This window comes from Schistocerca serialis, chromosome 3, assembly GCF_023864345.2.
Source record: "Schistocerca serialis cubense isolate TAMUIC-IGC-003099 chromosome 3, iqSchSeri2.2, whole genome shotgun sequence".
Classification (NCBI taxonomy): Eukaryota; Metazoa; Arthropoda; class Insecta; order Orthoptera; family Acrididae; genus Schistocerca; species Schistocerca serialis.
The window spans coordinates 975197966-975221257 of NC_064640.1; the positions used below are offsets into that span (position 1 = coordinate 975197966).

Genomic DNA, 23292 nt, shown 5'->3' on the forward strand with positions numbered 1-23292 from the left:
GAGACGATCCAAAGAAGAGTGGCGCATTTCGTCACAGGGTTATTTGGTAACCGTGATAGTTTAGCAAACTCAAGTGGCAGACTCTGCAAGAGAGGCGCTCTGCATCGCGGTGTAGCTTGCTCGCCAGGTTTCGAGAGGGTGCGTTTCTGGATGAGGTATCGAATATATTGCTTCCCCCCTACTTATACCTCCCGAGGAGATCATGAATGTAAAATTAGAGAGATTCGAGCGCGCACGGAGGCTTTCAGACAGTTCTTCTTCCCGCGAACCATACGCGACTGGAACAGAAAAGGGAGGTAATGACAGTGGCACGTAAAGTGCCCTCCGCCACACACCGTTGGGTGGCTTGCGGAGTATAAATGTAGATGTAGATGTAGATCAGCAGAGCAATCCCTGTGTTGTCAGGGGGCTACAACCAACATTGTACATGGCGGCCCCACCACAACGGACTGGTTACCGTGCTGGGTATCAGGTGCAAAGAAGTTGATGGTCCTCGTCGGTGCAGAAAGCGACACAGCATAGTGGATGGCGGAAACTGCACCCAGGAATGTATCCTCGTCAAAGAGATGGAGAGTGAGCGGGACTGCAATGCCATGATGAGAAAGTGGGCTAAAGGTCTCATTGTGCAATGGACAGGATGCACCATGTAAGGCACCCTTCCCCAATTGGCTCGCTCTTTGGAAAAAATTTGGAAGTATAGAGGTCAAACCGTACAGGGGACCATCACATAAAGGCAGAGACATTTGAGACTACTTTTAGTTGCCTCTTATGATAGGCAGGAATACCGCAGGCTTATTCTAACCGCTGGACCCGCAGGGGCGATTTTTTGTTATATTATGGCAAGTTAACTACATGCTTACTGTGTAAGCTGATGTATCATTATGGAAACTTGATAGTAATGTAAACACGTGAAAATTTATAGTTACTAATACTTCATCTTCTACAGATACTTGGAAATGTGAACCAAATTTTACTTTACACCAGAAAGAGAAAAAACAATAAATTTTAGCTTTTTGCGTTACAATGTGGCAGTTCATCCACAGCATGAGTTACATGCAAATTGTCATAATTTAATGAGACACACACTTGATATGTGTTAAACACACAAGATATAGTGAACAAAAATGATGAATAGCAGGAGCAAACAGAACTATTGTTTATACTCACAGATTTCTGCAACCATTATATAATGGAAAATGGGGCTGAGCAAAAGATACTGAAGGTCAAATGAATCCGAGATTTTCCAATACACCATTGAGCTCAACACGGTATTGAGTGCTACTCGAACAATCAAGTGACATTTGACTCATGCAGCAAAAGTGCAAGTGATACACAAGAAACTGTAACATACCTATGTCTGCCTAAAATTTGATTTGCTCCTTATCAATTTGAACAAATCTGCAACAGGAGTTCTCCTGTAGTGTATACTGATATATAAACATTTATAGTGATTTTTAAGTAAAGCTAACAGTCAAATGTGAAAATATTGTCCTTAAAAATTAATACTTGACTCTAAACCAATCAGATGAAGAAATAATACTTCATTTGGCTATTGGAGTGTATAATGAGATACCAAGTGAGTTACAAATGAACATTTTTTCTCTGTTTATAAATTAGAATAATGAGTAACAAGTTTACCAACTTTTAACCATATTGGAAACAAGATGGTAAAAATCCAGGTGAAACAAGGGAGAAATTTAATTAGGAACTAAATGCCTAAAAACAAAATAAATAATATTGAACAAACTATAGTTATGATTGAGAGAATAAATTACAACTGCATTACCCATTGTGGAGGTTGTACTAACAGACATTGCTAGATCATAGAATGAGCAAAAGTTTGGAAATTAGACTGAATCATGATTGTGATCATTTATGATTAATTGCTGTTCATATATATGAGCTGCACCCAACAAAGTCTGGAGTCAGTGTTTAAATAATAATAATAATAATAATAACAACAACAATGTCCTATAGGACCAGTACATAAGTAGCTGAAGACTATCTCTACATTCTTCACTTTAAACTCTGTAAGTAGGCTTTTGCGGCCTCTGCCATTATCTTTAGGATGTCAAATATTTACATTTGTAAATCATTTATCTCCTTGAGCTTGGGCATGAAATACAGGTATTTCAGTGTTACCCCCAAATGTAACCATGTTGGACATGTCAAAGACCTACTCTTCTCCTTCAGATCCCTACAGTGGAAACACTTCTTTGCCACCAATTCCTCCAGCCAAAGTGAACCTAATCCCAATGGAGAACCTTGCCTCTCCCAGTTCAAATCACCATCGAACTGTGACCCTCTCCCCTTATCACCTCCTAGTCTGCTTCCAAGAATTCCTTACCTCCAAACTTGGCCTCACCATCCTTCCCCATGTCCCTTCCTAAAGACATTAACCTTTTGGCAGAAGAAAAGACAGCCATACACAACGTGAAAACAGAACCAGACCTAATCATCTACCCTGCAGACAAAGGCTCCACCACTGTTGTGATGAGTCGCAGTGACTACCCGACAAAATGCCAACACCAACTGACTCCTCCACCAACAAACTCTGCCTGACTGATCCCATCCCAGAAGTCCAACATAACCTCCCATCACCAATGAAATCCTAGAACCTCTCACCTGAGTTCATCTCCCTCCTCACCCAAACAACATCCCACACACCTTCTACATGCTCCCCAAAATTCACAAACAAAATAATCCTGGATGCCCCACTGCAGCTGGCTACTGCACTCCCACTGAAAGAATTTCCACTCTTGTTGATCAACACCTCCAACCAAATTCCCAAAACCCAGCCTCCCACATCAAAGATACTAACCACTTCCCTTACCATCTTTCCACCATCTCCCGCCCATTTACCTCATGGATCCCTACTCATCACTGTTGATGCCACATCAACATCTCATGCACATGGCTTCACTGCTATCAAACACTATCTTTTCAAAATGTCCCATCAGACTCCTAACTCAGTACCTCACACACCTTACCAACTATATCTTGGCACACAATTACTTTGTCTTTAAAGGGAAGGTATACAAACAAATCAGTGTCACAGCCATGGACACCCACATGGCACGCCCCTATAGGTATGCCAACTTATTTATGGGCCATCTAGAGGAAACCTTCCAAGCCTCACAAAACTCCCAACCCCTAGTCTGGGTCAGTGTCACTGATGATATCTTCATGATCTGGGCCAAGGGCCAAGACACCCTGTCCAAATTCCTTCACAACTGCAACACCTTTTCTCTCCTCTGCTTCACCTGGTCCTCCTTTGTCTAATGTGCCACCTTCCTGAACATTGATCCCACCTCTCTGATAGCTCTGTCCACACTGAACCCACAAACCACCAACAGTACCTGCATTTCGACAGCTGCCATCCCTTCCACACCAAAAAATGCCTCCCATACAGTCTAGCCACTCGTGGATGATACATCTGCAGTGATGAGAACTCCCTTGCCAGTACACCTACGTCCTCACAAAGGCATTCGCAGACATGCAATACCCCCAAACCTACTCCATAAACAGATTTCCTGTGACACACACACACACACACACACACACACACACACACACACACAATTCCTCCTACCACCACCACCACCACCACCAATCACCTACAGTTGTAGAACCAACTACAGAATTAAAAAATAACATGTTGAAGTAATTAATGTTTGGGTGTTCCATTTAATCGAAGTCAACAGTTCCTCTGAGGAGTAGCCATTTTGAAGACAAAATATGACATTCAAAATTGACATTGTGCTATCAACACAATTCAGTATTGTGCAATAACCTCCAGCTCTTGTTACACAGAGATGGCTACCTAAAAGGAAAAAGTTTAGGATTCCATGCCCTATCAACGTCAAGGATGCTAGAGATGAAACACAAGCTCGGATTAGAAAAGGATGCAAAATGAATGGGGGAAGGGGTTATGGAGGGAGGGAGGGGGGGGGGGAGGAGGAGGAGGAGGAACTGGGGCCTCATGTAAGAAACTGTCCTAGCATGGGAAACCACGGGAAACTTAAATAAGAATGGTCAGGGAGGGTTTTGAATCCTATTCATCCAGGGTATGGGTTCAGTGTTGCAACCATTGACTCATATTGTGAGGTAAGAAGCTGAAGGGCAAAGAAAAATGTACAGGCAGTAATTCCTACCTACCACTTGTCAACATGGAAACGTGAAAATTTATCATTTTAAGATTGCAGATAAGACAGAAAAAATGCGCCAATCAAAGTCTATTGACCTAATGGTTGCAAAACCTATAATATTTGTTTCAATGATTACTAAATCCTTACTATCTCATTGATTACACAGTATAAATATTATTTTGTTTAACAAAAGGGGTACAATACATTCTTTTCAGTATTTGGAAGTGTCAAGTGGTGGAAGATTTTGTAACTGAAATATTATCACAAGGAGTTTTAAAAAACATCACACGTGAGTAAAATACGGTAATATTAAATTCAAAATTTGACAGTTTAGTAAAACAGTTATTGTTTGTAAATAAAGAAGTATCATACCATATCCGTGGTAGTCTGGTCTTCGATAATCATCATAGTCAGGTCTAGAACCGGACCTACTCGTTGGACGTGACCTGGACAGATTAAGATAGAGATTATTTCACAAAACAAAGAAAACTCTCTTTCAGAAAACAAACAAATACTACACATTCGACTTGCCGATGGTTCTCCCTTTTGTACGGATCATCATCATAGTACCTTCCATAATATTCATCTCTTCCAAAATCTGTTCTGTCTCTATCATGTCGTCTCCTCTCACGCTCCCTCCCTGATGATCTGAAGGAGAAAATATATAGTAGTAATATCTACAATTTATGAATAAATCTGTGAAAAAATACGTTCAGTTCAAAAACTTAGAAGTACAAAATTTTCCACTGCCAATGCTTATAATTCTTCAATTATTGTACGTGAGCATATTGCTACTGAGACTGTTTCAGCAGTCACTTTTTGCTTTTATTTACAAAGTATCACCATTAGTGGGTCTGTAAACACACCATCCACAATACATTACATTTGGTTGCCTACAGATTAAAAATAATTTTGCTTATGAAGAAGTTACTTGATGTTTTTAATCCGTAAGTATCAAGATGTAAGAATGTATTATGTATGGTGTATTTACATAACCACCACTGATGTGATGCTTTGTAAATAAAAGCAAAACACATCTGGTGTAAAAGTCAATTGTCTCTTAAATTACAATATGCTTATGACGCAGGGGAGGGTGGTGGTAAGGGGGTGGGGACTTATGTTCCAGCTACTCAGGAAGAGGGTCATCAAACCAAATTTATAAATTTTGTTTTTATATTTTTTAAATTTATTCCATAATCAAGAAATTCAAAAAATATCAACAGCAACTAAGCAACAGGGCCTTTCATTAGGATACAAAAAATGAAAATCACAAATAAGGTTCAAAGCAACAAGTTTTTGGGTCCCTTTTCAATGCCCAATTTTTCAACATTTCTGTTCTGCCTCTTTTTAAAAGAGACATTGGTTTGTTTCTTCTTCCTGCACTTTAATTCCCTTTAAAAATTTCTCTGTGGTTTCCTTTACAGCTCACTCAATGTACAGATTGAATAACATAAGGATAGGCTGTTAAAACTATGTCCAATTCCCTTCGCAACTACAACTCCCCTTTAATGTCTTTCGACTCATTACTGCAGTTTGGTTCTGTACAAGTTTTAGATAATCTTTCAGTCCTTGTATTTTATCCATACTACCTTCAAAGACTGTATTTCCAGTCAAATTGTCAAAAGCTCTGTCTTCCTAGATATCTTCCTTAATTCCAATTCTTGGAACTTTATAATTAGGCTTTCGTAGAATGTTTTGTGTGTACCTTTAAGTATCTACCAGTTCAGGATTTTCAGGATTTTAACGGCATTCTCACGTGGGTCAAACAAATGTGTGTAACATTTATGCTCTACTTCCTTGTATAGATTCAATGCCACTGTTAATCTTATTTAGTGTAGGTCCCACACATTTCAGCAATATTCTAGACTGCGTCACACAAAAGTTTTGTAAGCAATTTCTTTTATAGACTGATAGTGTCTCAGTATCCTACGAGTGGACCATAGTCTGCCTCTGCTTTACCTACTACTGAGCTTATGAGATAACTCCACTGCATAACCACGCTGCTAGGAGATAAATATTCAATTTTTGACATATAATACAATGGATTTCAGATGTGATGTATAGGGTGCCGAGCAAAGAGAAATGCAATTTCAGCTAAGTTCATGGTAGTGAAAAGCACATGTGAAACACTGAAAGAGACACCGATGTGTATTACAAATTGCTCCAGGCAGTGATCCACCATAGGCATTTTTGAAATGTTCTAGGCGATAGTTACTTTTACTAACAGTAACGTTATAATGCAGCAAAAAGTTATAATGACAAAGTAATTAGACACAAAAAAATGAAATGGGGATGATTAGAGTACAACAATCATTTATCAAAGTCAATCCAGAGTGAGACAGTTTGAGTAATGTAGTAAACGTAAGTCCACACGATGTCTGTTTAGTCACGTCACAATCGCAGGCGCACGGGAATAAAAGGGCATGGACAAAAATTTATGGGAAGAATGCATGTATCATGAACTTTCTTGTGTCCACACATTGCCTCATTGTGCGAGCAATCTGCTATGGATCCCCTACTTTGCTTGGGAGTGGGTGCTGTGTTTATTGTTATGAAAAGATGGCACAAAAAGAAAATGCAAATGCAACTGTACATAAACAACTATCGGAGGTATGAGAAATACGAAGTGGTGACAATGTTTTGGGTGCAAGTTTTAGGAGAACTTCACAGAAAGATTTTAAATTTTATGCTTGGGAAACTGTGGTAAGGCTGGCATTAATATTTTGTTAGCTCGTAACCGGTGACTTACATACCAGTTTGAACGATTTATTTTGCATTCAAAAACAAAGCATTTTGGGCATTATTCCCAAAACTGAGAACTACTTAAGGGAGGTTTGAAGTCATTATTTGAAAGTTAATTAACTTCTAATGCATCATTTGTATTTTATTTTTAAAAAACTATTGTTCACACAACTTTAATAAGGAAAGATAGATTAATATGTATATTAACGTCCTCGGACTCGACAAATAAGAGATTTTTCCACTAGGATGCAGGTTGTGTTTTCCAATTCTGTATTTCTGCATCATCGGTGTCCTTTACTACTGTTTATAGTAGTTTGCTGAGGAGCTGTACATACGCCAGCATTTCTTTTGTTCAGATGTCAGGTTCCTCAGTTCATCTAGACATGGATACTCTACAAATCACACTTAAATGCCTGCCAGAAGGTTCATCAAAACACATTCAGAATAATTCTCTCCCATTCCAGCCTCGAACAGCGCATGGAAAAAATAAACACCTACATTTTTATGTGCGAGTTCCAATTTTCCTTATTTTATTATGATGATCATTTTTCCCAATGTAGGGTGGCATCAACAAAATGTTTTCACATTTGGAGGAGAAAGTTGGTGATTGAAATTTCGTGAGAAGATTCCGCCACAACGAAAAACGACTTTGTTTTAATGAAGTCCACCCCAAATCTTGTATCATGTCAGATACATTCTCTCCGCCATTTCTTGATAATACAAAACGTGCTGTAATGTACTCCATTAACCCTGTCTGGTAAGGGTCCCACACCACGTAGCAGTACTCCAAAAGGAGATGGACAAATGTAGTGTAGGCAGTCTCTTTAGTAGACACGTTGCATCTTCTACGTGTTCTGCCAATAAATGCAGTCTTTGGTTCGCCTTCCCCACAACATTTCCTATCTGTTCTTTCCAATTTAAGTTGTCAATAATTGTAATTCGTAGGTATTTACTTGAGTTTTTGGCCTTTAGATGTGACTGATTTATGGTGTAGCCGAAGTTTAACGGATTCCTTTTAGCACTCGTGTATATGGCCTCACACTTTTCAGTATTTAGGCTCAACTGCCAATTTTACACCATAAAGATATCTTTTCTAAGTTGTTTTGCAATATGTTTTGATCTTCTGATGATTTAACTAGATGATAAATGACAGAATCATCTGCAAATAACCTAAAATAGCTGCTCAGATTGTCTTCTAAATTGTTTATATAGATAAGGAATAGCAGAGGGCCTATAACACTACCATGGGGAATGATAGAAATCAGTTCTGTTTTACTCAATGACTTTCCATCTACTACTACGACCTGCGACTTCTCTGACAGGAAATCACAAATCCAGTCATATAACTGAGATGATACTACCAGCCGCTTGTAACATACAGTGTCAAAAGACTTCTGAAATCTAAAAATATGGAATCAATCTGAAATTCCTTGTCAACAGCACTCAATACTCTGTGTGAGTAAAGAGCTTCTTGTGTTTCCCAAGAACAATATTCTCTAAATCCGTTTTGAATGTGTGTCGATAGACCGTTCTGTTCGAGGTAATTCATTATGTTCAAAAATTCTGCTGCATATCGATGTTAATGATATGGACCTGTAATTTAGTTGATTCCTCCTACTGCCTCTCTTGAATATTGTTGTGACCTGTGCAATTTTCCAGTCTTTTTGTGTACAGATCTTTCGTCGAGCAAGTGGTTGTACATGACTGTTAAGTACAGAGCAATTGCATCAGCATACTCTGAAAGGAACCTAACTGGTATACAGTCTGGACCAGAAGACTTACCTTTATTAAGTGATTTAAGTTGCTTCACTATTCCGAGGATATATACTTCTAAGTTAAGTTGCTGCGCTATTAAGTCACCATAGAATCAATATTCATCCACAGCTTTCATATACACTCTTCATAAATTTCTGGCTTATTCTTCTCCATTTTCCTATTTCGAAATTTACTGTATCTTATGCAATTCAGTAACATGAATGGAGACTCTTTATCCAATACCTGATGCTAAGGGTATCACATTTCAGTTTTTTTATTCGAGTAATCTTTAGAAGTGGCATAGTATATGACTTTCCTTTGGCTGCAATCATCTATAAATTTAAGCATGCTTCCCTTTGGTGTCAGATTATCGCACATAAACTGGTTCACAGCATAAATTCAACACACTACACAACGAAACACACGTGGGCCCCAGCTGCCTATTGTCTGCTAAAATGCACACCTAAGGTGGAAGTAATGTGCTTAACACATGACCTCCACTTGCAGGAAATTACACATGCACATGCATAAGTGTCCTGTTGGAAATTTATGAGTACATGCAAAGCTGAGCAAAAAAAAAAAAAAAAAAAAAAAAAAAGCATCATGTGAACACACTTCAATAAAGTAGAGGGAAACTATATCGCAGAACTGTGTTGGAAGAAATAAATACACTTGAAAGAGCAGCCTGTAACAAAGAAAGAACAGCTCTTCCAGATTAATTCAGAGAGGCTCAGGAAAATGCCGACAGACAGAGAGTGCATATCTAGACACATACCTCATGTCCTCTTAAGTGGTTAACTCTGAAACATCTAATGCCATCTTCAGTGTGCTATTTTCTGTATTCCAATGATAAACTGGATACGTTTTGTTTTGTGAACACTTACGAATAGCTGCAGTAAAATACAGTATCTACTCATTTATTGAGAAACCTGAAACCTTTTTAGACATCTCATAGATATGCCATACATACACCTAAATTTTTATATCATGTTACTGTATGCAAGAATTGGGACTGTACTAATGTTGCTCCAGTAATTACAAACTTTTCAATACTTGCTTCTCTACGCTGATGCTGAGGCTCTTGAACCGAAGTAAAATGCTTTCATTAAACTTAATTATACAATTTGCTTTCTTGCAAAATTAAATATTTTTGTCTTCCTCGATCACAATGCATGTTCTCTGATTGCGAATTATTACAGCATTTTTCTTAATTCATTGCAAAACTGTTCACTATGGTCCTACCATAACACCATCCATCAACATATAAATGTTACTTTCCAGTGAACAATTACTAGTCCAGCAAGGAAATTTTCCATCGCCATCATGCCTTTCATATCAAATCGTATGTGGGGAACAGATATTAAAAAACCTATGTCCACAGCTTTCAAACATTGCTTTTCAAACATTGAAGGATGACGTGTCAATACAGAAACAAACAAAATCAAAATCCCTATGCATGCCTGAAGAAACATTATCTTTGTATTTTTGTGTTCACCATCAAGAGTGAGCCATTTTCAGTCCCCTTAGTAACACTTTATCTCACATTCTGGACATTACTTTACAACCACAATAACCTATCCATGCCAGTGCTGTGTTAAGAAGTGCGACCAACAATTACTGCACATTGCTGCTTGGTCGAAAGTTTCCTCACAAAGTTTTGTCATTCAACATACAACCCATTCACATAAAATAGGCAATAACTATAGCTTCACTCACAAGATGAAGTAACTAAGGCTTTTAAAAAGTTGCTGGTTTTACATTACTGAAATTTAGTAGTCCCTTTAAAATTCACATTTATTCTTCAGTCCCAGTCATCCCCTCTTAGTTATTTTCTTGCATTTTGCATTATCACCTTCCCAGATCCAAGTACCATCCTAACCAGAAGCAAAACCCACCAAAACTGTCAGCTTTATTGGTATTAATACATAATAAAATACTATTCCATTTCCCAAACTGTAACTAAAAATTAGAACACCACATTTAAGTATGACAATATCCCATGGATATCTCCCACATAAAATAAAAAACACAAATAGTTAAGGACCATTAATTTTGAAAGCTGAGAAAAAGTGCAAGCAGGAAGAAAACATATTCATCACTATGACAGCAGGAATCGTCAATACCTGTGATCTGCACGTTCCCTATTTCGCTTTTCCTGTCCTTCCCTTTCATCTCTCTCTCTGTCCCCATGTCTTCTATACCTCTCATACCCTTCTCGTGGTACAGGTCTTTCACGTCTATCACGGTCACTTAAACAATCTTCTGTGTCTGCTTCATCTTCTGATCTTTCATAGCTGAAACATTGATTAAAATATTTTTATTCACTCATTTAACCTACACAAGTCATTAAAAACAACATAATTTTAAACTCGGTAAAAGTTACATGCACAGTACCTTCCTCTACGACGTCCTCCACGCTCATCCTCTCGTGATCGACGACGATAATGCCCTCTGTCTTCAGATTCGTGAGGTCTATCATGTTCATATGATCGCCTCGGTTCCCTTTCATCACGATAACGCCCGGGTGACTGGCTGTGAGAGTCGTAATATTCGTGCCTGCGGAGTTCTCTATCTTGCACATCTTGATCATCTGCCACACGTCGTTCACGCTCTTTGGTGCTGACCTCTCTCCGTATGTTACTGGAACAGTCACAGTAAAACAAAATATACTATGGCGAAAATGTTATTCTCAAATATACAATAATGCAACACTTTGCCAGGTTTAAAGACAATATAACTCAGATCTTTAGATAAATACAAAAGATACAGAAGAAGAAAATGCGAACAATGAACTGTGACAGTTGCGAATATACACAAAATATCAATACACTACATATGTGTGAATAATGGATTACCTATGGATTCAATGTGTTGTTATGTTTCTGACTCTAAACTCATTGTTTGAATTACCCTACTACACGAGTACCAACTTACTACAGTTTATGGAAAATTAATAACCTATTTTAGTCACTACGTCACTATTTGAGAAAATTTTCACACTCAGGTACACCGACACAATACTTTTGAAAATAAATAACATAAAGCTTCCAGGAAGAAGTTGTAATTTTAACTAATTGAAGTGTTCTGGACCAAACCAGTTCACCTATCAAATTTCTCCACAGCCTCAGCATTCATCTGTAAAACAAACTGCTGACTGGATACCAATACAATGCAACACTAATTTTGATCACTGCTCTTGTCCAATGACTCCTAAGATAGTGTTAATAGCACAAAACATTTTGTTTTGTGACCTTTCCATGAAAATGGCTTACGACTTATGCATGACAGTATCATTATTGACCATGTAATATACTAATAGTCTGGCACATTACTTTCACAGATGATGCATCTGAAAGAAGGGGGATGGTCAGAATTCAACTTCAACTGTTATCAGAACGAGGTCAGAGGAGGAGGAAATTAGTGTTTAACGTCCCGTCGACAATGAGGTCATTAGAGACGGAGCGCAAGCTCAGGTGAGGGAAGGATGGGGAAGGAAATCGGCCGTGCCCTTTCAAAGGAACCATCCCGGCATTTGCCTGAAGCGATTTAGGGAAATCACGGAAAACCTAAATCAGGATGGCCGGAGACGGGATTGAACCGTCGTCCTCCCGAATGCGAGTCCAGTGTGCTAACCACTGCGCCACCTCGCTCGGTCGAGGTCAGACGAGTACAGGGCTATAAATACACAATTAAATTGGTGTAATACAGTAGACTAATAATGGATACAAAAATATGAAGATGGGTAAGCTTCTATCATCAGCATAGTGAACACGTTATCATAGCCAAGATATACACAAAGCTAACACCCACGACGACAGTACAAGTTTATATGCCAAACGGCTCTGCAGACAGAGAGACTGAAAGAATGTATGATGAGATAAAAGAATTTATTCAGACAGTTAAGTGAGGCAAACATTTAATTGTTATAGAAGACTGGAAGTTAGGGAGTGGGAAAAGAAAGAAAAGGAAAAACAATAAGATAACATGGAATGGGGGAAAGGAATGAAAGAGCAAGCCACCTGGTAGAATTCTGCACAGAGCATAACTTAATCAATACAAATATTTGGTTTAAAACTCATAAAAGAAGGTTGTATACTTGGAAGAGTCCTGGAGAGACAGGAATATTTCAAATAGATTACATAATGGAAAGAGTGAGATTTCAAAATCAGATTTTAAACTGCAAAATATTTTAAGGGGCAGAAGTGGACCACAATTTATTGGTTATGAACTGCAGATTAAAAATGTAGAAATTGCGGAAAGGTAGTAAAAATTAAGAGATGGGATGTGGGCAAGTTGAAAGAACCAAAAATTGTTAAGAGTTTCAAAGGGAGTATTAGGCAACGACTGACAAACAGGACAAAGGGACACAATAGAAGAGCAATAGGTAACTTCACGAGATGAAATAGTGAAGGCAGCAGAGAATTAAGCAGGCATGAAGACAAAGTCCAGTAAAATTCATTGAATAATGCAAGACGTACTGAATTCAAATGACTAAGGTGAAATTATAAATATGAAGCAAATGAAGCAGGAAAAAGGGAATACAGAAATCTAAAAAATGGGACTTGTAGGAAGTGCAAAATGGTGAAGCAGGAATAGTTAGACAAGAAATTCAATGATGCAGAAGCATGCATAACTAGTGGAGAGATACATACTGACTATAGGAAACTGGAGAAAAGAGAAGCAGCAGTGTGATTACCAAGAGCTTCGATGACACATCAGTGCTGACCACAGAAAGTAAAGCTGAAAGGTGGAGTAATAACGTGGATGGGTTATACAATGGAAATGAAATTGAGAGCAATATTACAAAAAGGAGAAAAGGAGATGAAATGGGAGATACGATGCCGTGAGAAGAAACTGACAGAGCACTGAAAGAGCAACGTCAAAACAAGGCCCCTGGAGCAGATGACAATTCTTCAGAGTTATTGGCATCCTTAGGAGAGTCAACTAGGAAAAAACTATACCATCTGATGCACACTATATACAAGACAGGTGAAATACCCTCAGACTTCAAGAAGCCAGGTGTTGACAGGTATGAACATTATCAAACTATCAGTTAAATAAGTCTTGGTTTGTAAAATACAGACATAAAGTACTTACAAGAGTACTGAAAAACCTGTAGATGCCGATCTTGGCTTCCGAAGAAATGTAGGAAACATGTGAGGCAATACTGAACCTATGACTACTCTTTGAAGATAGGCCAAAGAAAGGCAAACTGACATTTATAGCACTGGTAGACTTAGGGAAAGTTTTTGGTAATGTTGATTGGAATACATACTATGAAATTCTGAAGGTAACAAGCATAAAATATAGGAAGCAAAAGATTACTTACAACTTGTGCAGAAACCAGACTGCACTTCTAAGAGGTGAAGGGCATGAAACAGATGGAGTGGAAGAGAAGGGAATGACACAGGGTTATAGCCTATTCCCAATGTTGTCCAGTCTGCATGTTGAGCAAACGGTAAAGAAACCATGGAGATATTAGGAAAGGAAACTGAAGTTCAGGAAGAAGTGTGAAAGTTTGAAGTTTGCTGATGACATTGTAATTCTATCAGAGACAGCAAAGGACTTAGAAGAGCAGCAGCTGAATGGAATGGATAGTGTCTTGAAAGGGTTGTTAATAGGTGTTTGACAGAAACTGTTTTTTGTACTGGTTTATTTTACTGGACTAGTTTCAGGCACTGCCCATCATTGGCAGTATCTACATTACAAAAGACACATATTTCTTATAATACATTACTTAAAGTGTATATACTCTTAGTAGTGTTTTATGCGTACATGATTTTTCATATCATTATAATGTGACTTGCCTTATATTTAATGTTTTCTAGGATGTGCCAATGACAATTTTTTGTAATAATCATGTAATAATATGATTAAATGATTTTTATATGTACATCTATGCAATCTGCATAAGTTGTTTTTTAATGAAAATATAATCGGCTGCTACTGGCAATTTCTGTACAAGCAAAGATTATTTTTTGTTACATATCATAGAATGTATATAATGTTCTATTTTGTATAATCTCTGTTAGTGAAACAAAGAGATATGTTGTCATTAAAGAATATTAGTGAAATTTTTGATGATTTTTTCTTTTTTTAGATCAGTCAGACTGTCCAAAAAAATGTCAGGCCTTTTTTATACATGGGAAAATTTTTATTTCTTTCAATATATTTAGTAAGCTGCCTTATTCAGCAATATGTAGGACTGATAGGCCTCGTGTCATACCACTGGCTGTGCTGTTTTACTCTTGTAAGTGCATACTAGCTGAAGATAGGTTTGTGCCGGTCACATTCAGATGTTCACTAAATCTTGTTTTGAAATTTCGTCCAGTTTGTCCTGTGTAAATTTTCTCAGTCATTGCATATTAACTTTTAAGCTCCTGACCACACACATTTGCATAACTATTCTATGTTATGAAAACATTTTCATCACAATGTGTTGTGTGTTCAGAAGCCTGTTTGTAGGTTTGTTTTCCGCAGTGGAAGTCTTATTTTGTCTGAAAATTTTCCCCGCTATGGAATGACAGTGAATTGTGTATTTTGCTACAATTTGTCCTTGTTAATGTAATGTTGTCTTTCATTTTATTTTCATCTGTGTGTAGTTGTCTGATACAAATATTGTTGACTGTAGAGGGATTATAACCATTATTTTTTGCTATTCTTCTTACTGCCTTTAATTCAGATGTTATGTTTTCTTTAGTCATTGCATACTTTATTATTATTATCTCTATAAAGGTTGAAAAATATGCTTCTGTGTGCACTTTTGAACGACAAGAGAGATTGTGTATTATATAGTCTGTGGCTGTCTGTTTTTGGTAGATGCTGAATTTCTGCATTAGCTTGTTTTTGTGACTTCAAGATTTAGAAAATTTACCTTATTATCCTGTCATCTCTGACTGTAAATGTTACATTTTTATGCAGACTATTCCATTGTGAGTGGAAATTGTCTACTTTGTTCCCTGCACATTTAAACAAAATGAATGTATCATCTATATATATCTACAATAGTACAGAATTTTGTTAGGAAATTTTGGATGTTTTTTTAAAAAAGTTTCTCAGTATGCCAAATTAGAGTAAATAGTTTCTTTTGTATTTATTCTTTGTTAGAATATAATTTCATGTTGATGCGAAGGCTGTAGGAGATAGAATACTAGATCAACTGAATTAAAGCCATGAAGTTCAGTGTGGACTTTATTGTGGTCAAATTTGTGGAACAATACTGATATTCACACAAAAGTTATTTATGGGAACCACAGACAAAAAAATCAATATGCCGAAACAGGGTTATACATTCTACTCCACCCAAATAAACAAGATGAAGCACGACATTTGATGGTAGCAAACTATGACAGGAAAATCACTGGTTTGTCGGTGTGGAAGTCTGAGATAATCAATGACAAGTTGTTGGTATTGCAACTGCTATATCCCCTCTAACAATGAGGTAAATGTCTCTATACTAAGTAAGTGCTAAAGTCCTTCCTGTACCTTTTAAAACTGTTTATATGAGCCTAGATACAACAACATATATGCACACAAATACAATAGTAAAATACAGTAATACATTACATTAACCTTTCTTTCTGTGTAGTCTTATGTTCTAAAGTAGTACTGACTGCTGCTAAATAAAGAGGCTTCGCAAATTTATGACGAACCTCGATTCCCTTGAAGCTGAATCTGTTGTTTGCAGTGAATATGAATCAACATTATCAGAACCAATTGTTTCACTCCTCTCTGACGGTGGTTGAGTCAAACCACCAGAAGCAACAGCTGGTTCTACAACTGAAGTGCTGGTCTCACTTGCCACTCTACTTCCAGATGCTGAAAGATGAACAACCAAAAAACTTTACACCTATGTAATTATATTATGAAGTTCACACACACACACACACACACACACACACACACACACACACACACACACACACACAGAGAGAGAGAGAGAGAGAGAGAGAGAGAGAGAGAGAGAGTTATGTGCATTCAACTTCTGAGGTTGTTATCACAATAACACAAGTTTTATTGCAGTTACAATACTTTCAAGTCCACAATTTATATCAGTCTCATCTACTAAGTACAAAAAAATAACAACAACAAAACAGACTGTAATGTACAATGTATTTTCATAATAATAATAATAATAATAATAATAACAGTGGAACTGGTAGAGGTGGTGGGTACATAAAGGAGTCCACTATTGGAAATATAAGATCTGTTGTATTGTCAGGAATGAGAAAGAATATTAGTTATAACATTACTTGCACTGGTGTCTTAACAATATTGTCAGAATCCTGCAACCTGTAACATACATTTGCTTTCCTTTACTTTTTCTGCTGACCTCTACTGCAATATCTAATATTAAAGACTCTCTTCTATTATTTGATTCCTCACGAATAAGCCTTTACAAATTTAGCTAACGTTCTTAATTTCTCTGACTCCATAGAAAAATAACCAGATCACGAACAAAGCAAAGTTCAGCACAGTTGTTTGTATAGCTTATGGACACCACACACAGCCAGTTTATCATACTGACAGTTTCAACGTATTACTATGTTGTAAATAACTGCTAAGCCTTTGAATATATTGATAATTAAAATGAAAATTGAAATATATTAGAGAAAATTAATTAACAATTAAAAGAAGACATGTCTCTTTCAGCAAGGTCATGTTTTTGTGAATTGGATGGATGAAGAATAATGAATAAAACTTTATCCAAATTAACACTGTCATCCTTATTCAGTGTTTTAGACATATCAGAAAGATATGCTTGTGCTTCTGTGTGACATCAGCTCTGGCACCCAGAACTGGTAGATGTGAATTGGATAATACTCCTCTCACAAGATAGAAGTTTCACCACACCTTCAGAGATTGTCCCTTATAACTGAAAATAAGTGCAGAGGGTACTATCAAGAATTCAAACTCTCAGATTGATACAAACACATCAAATAGCAAAGATGAATAAAAGGAATATGTCTGACAGTCCTGTAAGCAGTAAAAAGCAGCGAGACTTACAACAGCTGAAGTTCTCTGTGGCTGACATTCATCACAACACTTCTGTGTGAAACTGAACAGCAGCTCTTCATGTCTGTGTACAATAATGCTTTTTTTCTTTAATTGTTTGTGTATTTACAAGACCTAGGCTTCCATGTTATTACATTATGCAATCTACTTGCAATTCACCATAAATGCCACTGTTTACCAATTCAAACTGCAAGCACAACCAGTGAACACCATGTCAGTAGTGTATCAGATCCCACAATTGGCAGTAACCAGCAGCGCCACTCACACCAGTTGCAAAACATAATTTGCACAGAATGTTCAGTTACTTTGCTGCATGTTTCTTCATAGAGCAGTAACTAGGTTTAGTTTGTGCTCAGTGAGGATTTTTAACGTCTCTTATTTGTTTGTTTGTATTTAGCACATTTAACCTGGTTATCCTTATTCTGTAGAACATCTGTAGTAAGCACATCATCATCATGGTTTTTTTTTCGTTTATTCATGCGTTTATGACAGTTATCATCACCTCTCAGATCTTAGTACTGCCCACTCATGCCAGCTTTAGTCATAGTTAACGTGTTTTACTGCTCTTCAGCAGGAAGGGTAACACAGTCTTTCAATTCTTTAAACTCTTAGGCTAGACAGCTTTAGATCTTTTAATTTTTTATATGCTTAATGAGGTCTACCTGACAGTCAGAGATGCTTATACCGTATTTACTCGAATCTAAACCGCACTTTTTTTCCAGCTTTTGTAATCCAAAAAACCGCCTGCGGCTTAGAATCGAGTGCAAAGTAAGCGGAAGTTCTAAAAAATGTTGATAGGTGTCGCCACAACTAACTTCTGCCGTCAAATATATGTCGCGCTAGACAGGTATGCTTTGCAGGCACAAAGATAAATACTGGCGCCAAAACCTCTGCGTCAGTAACTAAATTAAAAGGTAGAAGAATGTAAACATTATGCAATGTATTCTTTCGTGTTTGCTGCTATTTCATTTAAATCCTGTCTGCCTAATAAACTACGAAACTAGAACAGCAAACGCGGAAGAATATACATATCATGTCATGTTTATATTTGTATTATTCTTATGCTGAATAGTGATACAGTCAGAAACTAAGCACGACAACTGACTAGATTTTTAAATCTAAGATGACCCTAATTTCTGTGCAGAATGTAATGTACTAAAGAAGTCGTCTGCAAAGATTTTCAAACAGAGAAAAATTTTCGCTAAACTCTCGTTCAGAACATCTTCTATCATACGCAGTCTGTTATTTGGTTCTTGTTGATCATTATCAAAGAAAGCAGCAGTTTAAGTAACAACAAATAGCAGACTCTCGCCATTGTTTCGCTTATGAGACAATTCCTCTCTTTTTTTTTCCCCCCTTTTTTTTTTTTTTTTTTTTTTAATTGTAAGCCGCGGTAGCACGCACAAAAGCAAGCCTTGCCGCGAGCGGCGACAGGTCGTAAACACGCATTATCAGAATGTAACAAACAATGCATGACACAATACAATAATGCATTTTCAGCTTAGAGTGACATAAACACCTATAACAAAGAGAACGGCACTTATCAGATCAAAGCAAAATAAGCAATCGATTCAAACCAGACGAAGCACACGGAAAAGGAAGGGTACTCGTATAAATACGGACGGAGCGCCTGACATAGCAATGGCTACCTGGTAAAGCTTAACTGTTAAGCTTACGACTCGAACCAAACTACTGTAGCTGTATCTTCATCCATTCGACCTCAATTGTGTTTCACGTTACAATGGACCAACTGTTTTTCGATTTGGAGGGGCGGTCTAAAACTTTTCTCTCACCTTGAATTTCGAGTCTCAAATTTCGGGAGCAGCTTAGATTTGGGAAAAATTGTTTTCCTTGATTTCGAGTCTCATTTTTCGGGTGCGGCTTAGATTCGAGTAAATACGGTAGGTTGTATTATTGATCTGTGGATGGACAGAGGTTAGCTGCTGTATGAAAACAGCTAAAAGTTGTGTCATGCACATATGAAAAGCTTTGGGATGCTGCCCTGGGCTGCAGCTATGAAGGTGAAATTTTAGTGACAGATATGATGCATCTGGCTTCTCTGGTAGCTCTGATGGCACAGCACCTTAAGATATGTTTTAAAAGATCTTTTTTAACCATTCTCACATAATAAAGAATTGTGTACAGTGAACTGGTCACAGATATCTGAGTGGAAGGAGTGGAAGGCAAAGGCAGGTCCTAGCAATATGGTTGTTCCTGTACACCTTAACAGGAGATACGACATGTTGCCCACTGCAGAAAGTTTATCTCAACCAACGCGGGTCACATCATCTGTTGGGATTGGGTTCAGACTTGTTCAGAGGGAGGGACTGCTTATTGTTGAATGTTCAAATGTTGGCACCCTAGTATGTGCTCAGTATGTTTGGCAGGGTGTCTCACCCAGGATATGGAAGAAGCTCTGCAGGCAGTTACTCAATGAATCGGGTGCAGCCAGGTGCAAGATATGGCTCATGCCAGCACCAATTAAAATATAGGCCACTCTCAATTCCTTTTGGCTGCTAACTGATGTGGTGAAAGCTGCTAGCCTTGCCTGTCGAATGGAAGCAGAGCTCAGAATTTGTAGGATCATCTTCAGCACCAAGTGACGTCCTCTAATTTGAATTGTGTGGGAGGCTCAAACCAGAAGCTCCATCAATTTTGTTGTTATATTTTCGATTTCTTGATCTCAACTGCTGGTGGACAGTTTCATGTTTATCCAGAATATTCCAATGGTTGTAGTATATTTATTGCCATAATAAAACACCATAATTTTTAATTAGGTAAATACACAGTCATACTGTGAGATAATCCAGGTGAACATAAGTGTCAAAGATTAGCAAACATACACTATGTGATCAAAAGTTTCCGGACACCTGGTTGAAAATGACATACAAGCTCATGGTGTCCTCCATCGGTAATGCTGGAATTCAATATGGTGTTGACCCACCCTTAGCCCTGATCACAGCTTCCACTCTCACAGCCTTACGTTCAATCAGGTACTGGAAGGTTTCTTGGGGAATGGCAGCCCATTCTTCATGGAGTGCTGCACTGAGGGGGGGTATCTATGTCGGTCGGTGAGGCCTGGCACGAAGTCAGAGTTCCAAAATATCCCAAAGGTGTTCTATACGATTCAGGTCTAGACACTGTGCAGGCCAGTCCATCAGAGGGATGTTATTGTCATGTAACAACTCCGCCACAGGCCCTGCATTATGAACAGGTGTTTGATTATGATGAAAGATATAATCACTGTCCCTGAATTGTTCTTCAATAGTGGGAAGCAAGCCCCCTCCATGAAAAACACGACAACACCATAAAATCACCACCTCCGAATTTTACTGTTGGTACTACACACGCTGGCAGATTACGTTCACCAGGCATTCGCTATGCCCACACCCTGCCATCGGATCGCCACATTGTGTACCGTGATTCGTCATTCCACACGTTTTCCCATTGTTCAATTGTCCAATGTTTATGCTCCTTACACCAAGCGAGGCAGCGTCTGGCATGTAGCGGTGTGATTTGTAGCTGATGAGCAGCTGCTCAACCATGAAATACAAGTTCTCTCACTTCCCACCTAACTGTCATAGTACTTGCAATGGATACTGATGCAGTCTGAAATTCTTGTGTGATAGTCTGGATAGATGTCTGCCTATTACACATTACGGCCCTCTTCAACTGTCGGCAGTCTCCATCAGTCAACAGACGAGGTCAGCCTGTACGATTTTGTGCTGTACGTGTCCTTTCACATTTCCATTTCACTATCACATTGGAAACAGTGGACCTAGAGATGTTTAGGAGTATGGAAATCTCACGTACAGACGTGTGACACCCAATCACCTGACCACGTTCAAAGTCCGTGAGTTCTGAGAAGCGCCCCAGTCTGCTCTCTCAGGATGTCTAATGACTACTGAGGACGCTGATATGGAGTACCTGGCAGTAGGTGGCAGCGCAGTGCACCTAATATGAAACTCTTGTTTTTGGGGGGGGGGGGGGGGGGGTTGTTATTGTTGTTGTTTTTTTGAGGGAAGAGACCCAACAGCGAGGTCATCAGTCTCATCGGATTAGGGAAGGATGGGGAAGGAAGTCGGCTATGCCCTTTGTAGGGAACCATCCCGGCATTTGCCTGGAACGATTTAGGGAGATCACAGAGAACCTAAATCAGGATGGCCGGACGCGGGATTGAACCGTCGTCCTCCCAAATGCGAGTCCAGTGTGCTAACCACTGCGCCACCTCGCTCAGTTTTTGGGGGTGTCTGGATACTTTTGATCACATAGTGTAGTAAGTGGATGTTTCCACTAGCCACATACTTTAAGTATCAGTGTTGGAAAACTCCACAGAAAGTAAGACATTAGTGCATATAATGGCACTGAACATTGTACAGTTATAATGGGATATTTCAATTTGTAGGTTACATGAGTAGTAGGGGAACAGAGTCTTGTCACAGTGTTGTAATCATCGCCCATGAACGTGATCTCGAGCAACTGGTGAGACATTGCACATGTGAGAGAAACATATCAGAACTGTCAACAACAAAAAGGTCCACACTGTCATTCAATGAACTAGGATGTGGGAATCTTAGACTTTAAGGCTATAACAACATCACTGATGATGAATGAAAGGGCTAAAAAGTAGTAAGATATTACTGTTTAATAATTGTGGCAAGAAAATAAACACCTTCTTGAAACATGAAAAACAAATATTCACCTGAAAGGATGATAGTGTGAAAGTGGAAGATAGTCAGGTATAGACAGTGCACATCGTGACTCAATAGAAACATTGCTGTGAGTTGTACTGAATACAGTGTAGCATACTGATTAGCATGGCTGACTGTGTGCTGCAGATCACCAGCTCAAATCTACCCGTCAGCAGTTGTTTGATATTTAGTATGTACCATTTCTGGAAGGTTCTCAAAATTTTTTATTTTTGTAATGTTTGTATATTCTAGAACATTTGGTGTTTGTATAAATAGCAGCATTCTGTGCCCAGTTCAGTTCTGGCTGTACTTTGGTGTTCATAATAAATGTGCTTCCAGTGTTAAGTGTTGTATTTCACTGATGACCCATTCCAATTTGGACTCTATTGTGGTTTCAATGCGAGACTGTTGGTGGAGATGTCACATACTTCAAAATATCTACTGTGGCTCCAAATAGGCAATGTAAAAGCCATTGTCTACAGAGACAGGAAAGAGAATACAATCAATACCTCATTACTGAGGTATGTATATTCAGAACACCAGTGCATTCCACAACAGCAACAAGTCAGCTGTACATCAAGCACCTATCATTGTTTTCATCTACATCTACATGATTACTCTGCAATTCACATTTAAGTGCTTGGCAGAGGGTTCATCGAACCACAATCATACTATCTCTCTACCATTCCACTCCTGAACAGCGCGAGGGAAAGACGAACACCTAAACCTTTCTGTTCGAGCTCTGATTTCTCTTATTTTATTTTGATGATCATTCCTACCTATGTAGGTTGGGCTCAACAAAATATTTTCGCATTCAGAAGAGAAAGTTGGTGACTGAAATTTCGTAAATAGATCTCGCCGCGACGAAAAACGTCTTTGCTTTAATGACTTCCACCCCAACTCGCGTATCATATCTGCCACACTCTCTCCCCTATTAAGTG

General features: G+C 38.3%; 1 protein-coding gene across 4 annotated transcripts in view; it reads right to left on the reverse strand.

The window, feature by feature from the left end:
- LOC126471409 (protein transport protein Sec16A) overlaps positions 1-23292 on the reverse strand; it is a 241503-nt gene that overhangs the window by 138987 nt on the left and 79224 nt on the right. For 3 of the 4 annotated variants that reach the window (XM_050099542.1, XM_050099540.1, XM_050099539.1), the window contains exons 6-10: positions 16298-16463; positions 11040-11285; positions 10769-10939; positions 4680-4796; positions 4521-4594 (exon numbers count right to left, since the gene is read on the reverse strand). In XM_050099542.1, coding sequence (XP_049955499.1) covers positions 4521-4594; positions 4680-4796; positions 10769-10939; positions 11040-11285; positions 16298-16463 — 774 coding nt within the window. The remainder of the gene's footprint in view (positions 1-4520; positions 4595-4679; positions 4797-10768; positions 10940-11039; positions 11286-16297; positions 16464-23292) is intronic. The other variant, XM_050099541.1, reaches the window with a different exon arrangement.